The following is a 9,103-nucleotide window of genomic DNA, read 5'->3' as shown; positions in this document are numbered from 1 at the left end:
CTAGAAGAAATGGATACATTCCTGGACACTTACACCCTCACAAGATTAAACCAGGAAGAAGTGGAATCCCTAAATAGACCAATAACAAGGTCAGAAGTTGAGGCAGCCATTAATAGCCTACCAACCAAAAAACGTTCAGGCCAGACGGGTTCACAGCCGAATTCTACCAGTGGTACAAAGAGGAGCTGGTACCATTCCTTCTGAAATTGTCCCAAACAATACAAAAAAAGGGAATCCTCTCTAACTCATTTTATGAGACCAACATCATCCTTATACCAAAACCTGGCAGAGACACAATTAAAAAGGGAAACTTCAGGCCAATTTCCATGATGAATATTAATGCAAAAATCTTCAATCAAATACTGGTAAACGGAATGCAACAGCACGTCAAAAAGCTTATCCATCACGATCAATTTGGCTGCATCCCGGGGACACAAGGCTGGTTCAATATCTGCAAATCTATAAATGTAATCCATCACATAAATAGAACCAAAGACAAAAATCACATGCTCAATAGATGCAGAGAAGGCCTTCGACAAAATTCAACACCCTTTATGCTAAAAACTCTTAATAAATTAGGTATCCATGGATTGTATCTCAAAATAATATAAGATACTTATGACAATGCCACAGCCAATATCATACTGAATGGGCCAAAACTGGAAACATCCCCTTTGAAAACTGGCACAAGACAAGGACACGCTCTGTCACCACTCCTATTAAAAATAGTATTGGAAGTTCTGGCTAGGGCCATCAGCAAAGAGAAAGAAATAAAGATTCTTCAAATAGGAAGAGAAGATGATAAATTGTCCCCATTTGCAGATGACATGATTGTATATTTAGAAAACACCATCGTCTCAGCCCCAATTCTCCTTAATCTAATAAGCAACTTCAGCAAAGTCTCAGGATACAAAATCAATGTGCAAAAATCACAAGCATTCCTATGCACCAATAGCAAACAAACAGCCAAATCATGAGTGAACTCATTCACAATTGCTACAAAGACAATAAAATACCTAGGAATACAACTAACAAGGGATGTGAAGGACCTCTTCAGGGAGAATTACAAACCACTGCTCAAGAAAATAAGAGCGGACACTAACAGATGGAAAAACATTCCATGCTCATGGTTAGGAAGAATCAATATTGTGAAAATGGCCATGCTGCACAAAGTAATGTATAGATTCAATGCTATCCCCATCAAGCTACCAATGACCTTCTTCACAGAACTGGAAAAAACCACCTTATACTTCATATGGAACCAAAAGAGAGTCCGCATAGCCAAGACAATCCTAAGCAAAAAGAACAAAGATAGAAGCATCATGCTACCTGACTTCAAACTATACTACAAGGCTACAGTAATCAAAACAGCATGGTACTGGTACCAAAACAGAGATAGCAACAAATGGAACAGAACAGAGGGCTTGGAAGTAATGCCACACATCTACAACCATCTGATATTTGACAAACCTGACAAAAACAAGCAATGGGGAAAGCATTCCCTGTTTAATAAATGGTGTTGGGAAAACTGGCTAGCCATGTGTAGAAAGCTAAAACTGAACTGCTTCCTCACACCTTACACTAAAATTAACTCCAGATAGATTAAAAACTTCAACATAAGACCTACGACCATAAAAACCCTAGAGGAAAACCTAGGCAATACCATTAAGGACATAGGCATAGGCAAGGACTTCATGACTGAAAAACCAAAAGCAATGGCAACAGAAGTCAAAATAGACAAATGGGATCTACTTAAGCTTAACCGTTTCTGCACAGCAAAAGAAACAATCATCAGAGTGAACTGGCAACCAATAGAATGGGAAAAAAATTTTTGCAGTCTACCCATCTGACAAAAGGCTAGTATCCAGAATGTACAAAGAAGTAAAGAAGATTTACAAGAAAAAACAAACCCACTCAAAAGTGGGCAAAAGATATGAACAAACACTTTTCAAGAGAAGATGTTTATGCAGCCAACAAATATATGAAAAAATGCTCAACATCCCTGGTCACTAGAGAAATGAAAATCAAAACAACATTGAGGTAACATCTCATGCCTGTTAGAATGGAGATCATTAAAATATCTGGAGACAACAGATGCTGGAGAAGATGTGGGGAAATAGGAACACTTTTACACAGTTGATGGGAGTGTAAATTAGTTCAACCATTGTGGAAGATAGTGTGGCGTTTCCTCAAGGATCTAGAAATAGAAATTCTATTTGACCCCATAATCCCATTACTGGGTATAAACCCAATGAATTATAAATCGTTCTAAGGACACATGCACACATATGTTCATTGAGGCACTGTTTACAATAGCAAACACCTGGAACCAACCCAAATGCCCATCAATGATAGACTGGATAAAGAAAATGTGGCACATATACACCATGGAATACTATGCAGCCATAAAAATATGAGATCATGTCCTTGGTAGGGATATGGATGAATCTGGAAACCATCATTCTCAGCAAACTGAAACAAGAACAGAAAACCAAACACTGCATGTTCTCACTCATAGGTGGGAGTTGAACAATAAGAACACATGGGCACAGGGAGGGGAACGTCACACAGTGGGATCTGTTGGGGGTTGGGGGGCTGGGGAGGGATAGTGGAGTGTGGGGAGGTTAGGGAGGGATACATTGGGAGAAATGCCTGATGTAAGTGACGGGGGATGAAGGCAGTGAACAACCATGGCCAGTGTGTACCTGTGCAACAATCCTGCAAGATCTGCACATGTACCCCAGAACTTAAAGTAAAATAAAATAAATTTTAAAAAAGAAATTCTTATACTCTACAGGGAGCATAAATTGATGCAAGAATTTTTAAAAACTCTCTGGTAATATATATGAAAACTAAAAATATACATACTTATAACCTAGTAATTTTACTCATAGACTTATTTTCAACATAAATATTCACATAAGCTAAAATAAAAGTGCAAAAAGTTTACAGCAGCATTATTTGTAATAGTCACAAATGGAAAACAAGGCAAATGCCCAACAATAGTTGACAGGACAGGTTGTGGTACATATTTATATGGTGGCAAACTATACAGTAATGATAATGAACTAACTACTGTTATACACCAAATGGATAAATAACACAGTGTAAAATTTTACTGGAAAAAGAGAACTATAAATAAACATATGATGTATATTTCTACTAATATTAGTTAAAGTTTAGGTGGAGGCAAAACTGTGATGTCAGAAGTCTAAACAGGGGTTTTCTCTCAGGAAAAATGAGAGGGAAGAGATTGTGAAGAAATGTCATGGGAGCTTCTGAAATGCTGGTAATGGTCTATTTCTTAAGTGGCATCACGGTCAGATGGTATGTTAAATTTGTCATAATTATCAGGTTCTACATTCATGATGTGTTTACTTTGTGTATGCCATATTTCAGTATTAAAGTAAAAAACACTTTGTTAAAATTATTCAGGAAACAATTGTCTATATATATATATATATATATATATATACACAAATATATATATATTTGAAAAGTATAAAAAGTAGGTCCTGAAGCATCAAAAACAATTCAGAATGGAGACCACGATCCCATCTTTTTTACATTATATTTGAAGAGTGGAAAACATGCCATATGTCACAGTTACAGATACAGATTTTTTTTATTCTTTTAACAATAAGTAGAATTTTTTAGAACCTTGTAGAATAGAATTAGCTAAGACAAGAAGTATAGGTCAATATGGCCAGGAAGAGGATATCATGGAAGGATGTGCTGGAAAATAAAGGTGAAGATAGAGAGTCAAGTAGGGACCAACTTATTAAGGGTTTCAATGTTGTGGAATGGGATCAGGATGTCATTTCAGAGATAAGACACTGCCATTTAGTGTTGCTTTACTTTATTACATGGGGGGAGTAGTAGGAGGTTCAACTCAAGACAAACTGAGCTACATTTCAAGGGAAAATATACCAATTTGTTTGTTTTGAGTTGTTTTTGTTTATAACTGGTGAGCTTAAAGATCCTATCTGAATTTGCCCCGGGAAGCACTTATCTAAGACAAGGAACAGGAGCCTTTCTGGGGAAGGGTAAAGACCAGGGTGATGGACCCCATCAGATCTGACCTTAATCATACCTTTGTAGCAGCTTGGAAGATGGTGCTGGTTTCTACAATGTTCTCCCAAAAATGGATCAGCATACAAACCAAACATTTCTACCTTGTAGAACATGCACATTCATTTTTGTAAACACTGATCTCTTTAGCCTAGTTTGACCAAATTCATGACCCTGAGCTACCTATTTTGGTACTGACGAAAGCACCTGGGATGAAGATAATGTCAGAGATGAGCGACCTCCACATGTGAAGAGAAGACACTGGCCTCTGAAGGAATTCCAGGGAGTAAGATTACTGAATGTAATGTTACATAAAATGTAGCAGTATTCATTACTATCAAGAATTTAAGGAAGAATTTCAATTGTGACTGCAGATGGCAACCCTATATAAATCTTTTCTCTTTCCAATGCTCCACCTAAAAGTGCAACCGTCATAGTCTTCAACTTGATGATTGAAGTCTAGGACTACAGCTATGCTTTAGCCCAACTATTTTAGTAGTACTCTCAGAAAATAGAGGATCTGACTTCCCTCTTCCTGGCCAAAGTGTTTGGATTATGCGTCCTCAAACACACATATGTGCTTGCACATACACATATACATAAACCCTCTGAATAAATAGCTTCTATTCTGGTGCTGCCATTCCTGCCCTGTGGGCCTCAACAAGCTTTGGCACACTAAATGAAGAATAGAAAATCCAATCCTTACTGTCTAGCCACCTTCACCCTCATCTCCCCCACATGCTAGTACACTCTGGCTCTAGTCACCCTGGGTGAGTGGCTATTACACAAACTTTTACCTACACTCCTCTAGACCTTTCCTGTTGCTGTTACTTCAGGTTAGAATACTACTGTAAACCCTTCCCATTTATTCATCACTTAGAGCTCAACTCCTTCTTGAGGCTTTCTTGGAAACTGCCTGCAACCCAACATACCCCAGACTAAGCTGCAATTCATTGCTTACTTCTGTGTTTGTATCACATGTTAATTGACCATCAGAGCACCTATTTTCATCTATTTTATGAGTCGTGTTTAATAAATAAGGTTAAAGATAAGACGGTGTGAGAGAAAATACATATGCTTGAGACTGATAGACCTGAGTGATCTCTTTTGTTTATTGCTGCTTAACTTTGGAAAGATAAATTAACCTCCCTGACCCAGTTTCCTTATCTGTAAAATGAGGATCATTAAGAGTAGCTACCTAATAGCTAGCATTATATGAACTAGTATGAAAAAAGTGAATGCTCTAGAAGCAGTGCCTGCACATAGTGCTTCAGAAGTGTTAGCTCTCATTATTTTTAACATTGTTTGAACCTACCCCAGAATGTAAGTTCCACACAAAAAGGGACAATCACTATGTTTGTATTCTGATGTACAGCACTGTGCCTGGCATGTGGCATGTGGTCAGTAAATGCCTGTTGAGTGAGTGAATGTTTTAACGAATCTGTAAAATAATTCTCATCGTTAGCATCCTCCTCCTCCCTACTTCCACCTCCTGCTCCTCCTCTTTCTCCTCTCTGAATCCTCTACCGCGTTAGAATGGTGCTTTATGCCCCACAGAAAAATTTCAAGTGGAGAGAACATCACCGAACGCTCCTCATCCCTTGACGCTTTAGCTATCTATATCTGTTACCCCCTTTCTTGAAGTCTCTTTTCTAACAAGTTCGACTTCACTAGCAACCATTTCAACCAGTTTAGCCTGCCCTTCAGAGGTGAGGGGGCGGGAATGAGAGACAAGGGGTGGAAGACAGGGAGTGGGGCGTGGCCACCACGGTGCAAAGCCTGACTGAGCCTGCGTAGGCTGCGGCAAAACTAACCGCTCTAAGGCTTGCAGTCTTTGCTGGCCAGCGCTTGTGTAGAAAGATCGCTTTTCACACCAGATCTCACTTTTGATCCTTCCAGCTCCAGCGTCTCGGGCTTCAGCTTTGTGCCGAGGCACCAAAGCTCCTACGGTCCTTTCTCTGACTGATCGCTGATCTCACTGTTCCCGCTCCTGTCTCCTGGAACCATGTCTCTGGTAAGCCAGAATGCACGCCACTGTAGCGCGGAGATCACTGCAGATTACGGCGACGGCCGGGGTGAAATACAAGCTACTAACGCCTCCGGGTCCCCCACCTCCTTGCTAGTCGCGGATGCCCCCCAGTGCCCTCAGGCGCCAATCAACCCTCAGTGTGTCAACACTTCCCAGGCCGTTCAGGACCCGAATGACCTGGAGGTCCTGATCGACGAGCAGTCCAGACGTTTGGGGGCGCTCAGGGTCTATGACCCTCTAGAAGACAGATCGGTTGCTTTGGTAAATTTCATGAGAATGAAAAGCCAGACTGAGGGGTCTATCCAGCAGTCCGAGATGCTGGAGTTTCTCAGAGAAGACTCAGATCAGTTCCCTGAGATCCTCAGACGAGCTTCAGCTCACCTGGACCGGGTCTTTGGGTTGAACCTGAGAATTATTGATCCCCAGGCTGACATCTACAATTTAGTCAGCAAACGAGGTTCCCTGATCACTGACAGGATAGCAGGGTCTCTGGACATGCCAAAAGCAGGTCTTCTGGCCCTAGTCCTAGGCCACATTCTCTTGAATGGGAACCGAGCAAGAGAAGATTCCATTTGGGATCTGCTGATAAAAGTTGGCATGTGGGATGAGCCTCAGAGGAACAACAACCTCTTTGGGAACACAAGGAACCTCCTCACTATTGACTTTGTGTGCATGAGATTCTTGGAGTACTGGCCAGTGTATGGCACTAATCCCCTTGAATTTGAGTTCTTGTGGGGCTCTAGAGCTCACAGGGAAATCACAAAGATGGAAGCCCTGAAGTTTGTGTCAGACGCCCATGATGAAGAACCCTGGAGTTGGCCAGAACAATATAATAAGGCCCTGGAAGCTGACAAAACCAAAGAAAGAAGCCTGACTGCTGGCTTAGAGTTCTGGTCAGAGGACACTATGAATGATAAGGCAAATGATTTAGTCCAGTTGGCTATTAGAGTCACTGAGGAGTTGCTGCCTATACATCAGGATGAGCTATTGGCTCACACTGGCAAAGAATTTGAGGATGTGTTCCCAAATATCCTCAATAGAGCTACTCTAATTCTTGATATGTTCTACGGGTTGTCTCTGATTGAGGCTGATACCAGTGAGCACATCTACCTCCTTGTCCAGCAACCAGAATCAGAAGAAGAGCAAGTGATGCTAGAGAGCCTGGGGAGACCCACTCAAGAATATGTAATGCCAATCTTAGGTTTGATATTCCTGATGGGCAACCGTGTCAAAGAGGGCAATGTCTGGAACATGCTTCGAAGATTTAATGTGGATGTAGGGAGAAAGCATGCCATCACCTGTAAGCTTATGAGACAGCACTACCTGGAATGCAGACCACTGTCCTACTCTAACCCAGTTGAATATGAGCTTCTATGGGGTCCTCGAGCTCACCTTGAAACCACCAAAATGAAAGTCTTGGAGTACATGGCCAGGCTCTACAGAAAGCGACCACAGGACTGGCCAGAGCAATATAGGGAAGCTGTGGAAGATGAGGAGGCCAGAGCCAAATCTGAGGCAAATACCATGTTCTTCCTTGGCCCCATGTGAAGTCTGGGGAATATATATCACTTCAGTTGAGTGGCATCAGTTAAAGATGCCTTGGGGAAATGGGCATAGGGGCTCTAAATTAGAAGTTGGGGAGGGTTTGGGTGGGAAGTACACATTGTGCTTGCTGTCTGTGTTCCAATTTTAATAGTATTTGCTTCCTTTTAATATATCCTTGGATTAGGTTAATGATCAATATTTATGAATTGAATTTTTCATTTGCCATCCCTGTCTTGTTTCAGTATAAAAGTTCAGATAGCTCTGTAAAATGTATTGGGAATATTTACATCTTTGAAATAATCAGTAAAATGATTTGGTACAGGAGTTAAATCACAATAACACACACATAACAAAACAAACACAAAACCACTGATTTGTGATTGCTCTTCCTTTGTGTCTACCATTGTATACATATATACAACAGTATATATATGTGTGTATATATATGTATATATGACTGCCATTTACCTGTGTTTGCAATAAAAGCATAATAAATTAGACACCATGCTTATTCATTTGTTTATTCTATAAGCATTTTTAAAGCACCTGCCATGCTTTGAGAACAGTGTTATGTGCTGGGAATATAAGGGTGAAGAAGACCATCTGGGCTCCAGGGCTTAATAGGGAGGGCTCATGAAAGCAAACCAGTAATTATATTATGCTATAGCAAATGGTATAATAGGCATAGGCTCAGAGTTCTATGAGAGTCCATAGGAATAGCTCCCAACTTTAAATGCTGGGAAGGATGGTGGGAAGGTGATGGGGTCCAAGAAAAGCTGGGGAAGGTGCAGAGGTGTCAAGCCTGGATGAGTGAGAAAGTAGTCAGGATTAAGTGGTATGGAGGACTGCAGATAAGATGTGCTTTAGTGACATCTGTTATGAGACCTGAGGTTGGGGAGAGGAAGGGAAGGACTGCTAGTGAAGACAGAGCCAGCATGTAAAGCACCTCTGAAGAATTTGAAAGTAGCTCAGAAAGACAATGTTGGGTTTAAGGGAGGAGTGGGAGAAATAAGTTTGTGGTAGAGGTAACAAGAGTCCATATCCTCACAGTGACTCTTGAGAGCCAACAGTGGTCTTGCACCTTGAATCAGACTGAAAAATCTACCTGGAGGAACTTTGCAGGGGATCCTCTGCCAATGCGGTTTTTTTCAGCACCCAGGTTGTTAAGGTGAGTGTTCACATTTTGCTCTCTTCATCCTAATCCCCCTTATAGCTTCTAACCTGGCTAATAGCTCTCCACAAGCCTTTCCTAGAGAGCCAGCAGGTAACAATTTCTGAGAGGGAGCCCTCTTATACAGATGAATGTCATATGGAAAATCGCTTATTACAGAGGGAGAGCTGCTTCCTACCAGTAGTGTAGGATCTATAATTCTTCATTTCCTGGCACACACAAGCTTTCTGCCTTTTTCATCCATTTAATCACCGGGAGCTACTCCCATCTGCTACTTCCTACCAGAT

The 9,103-nt window shown here is 41.0% G+C and overlaps 1 protein-coding gene across 1 annotated transcript; it reads left to right on the top strand.

Moving 5' to 3' along the window:
* Positions 1-5,841: 5,841 nt before the first annotated feature.
* Positions 5,842-8,148, top strand: MAGEE2 (MAGE family member E2). The gene has a single exon (XM_017516024.2). The coding sequence runs from the start codon at positions 6,077-6,079 to the stop codon at positions 7,646-7,648; it is 1,572 nt and encodes a 523-aa protein (XP_017371513.1). The 5' UTR covers positions 5,842-6,076; the 3' UTR covers positions 7,649-8,148.
* The last annotated feature ends 955 nt before the right edge of the window (positions 8,149-9,103 follow it).

The sequence above is a fragment of the Cebus imitator genome, unplaced genomic scaffold (assembly GCF_001604975.1).
Source record: "Cebus imitator isolate Cc_AM_T3 unplaced genomic scaffold, Cebus_imitator-1.0 Scaffold570, whole genome shotgun sequence".
Taxonomy (NCBI): domain Eukaryota; kingdom Metazoa; phylum Chordata; class Mammalia; order Primates; family Cebidae; genus Cebus; species Cebus imitator.
The sequence above is the reverse complement of the archived record's forward strand: the minus strand, read 5'-3'. Positions and strand labels throughout refer to the sequence as shown.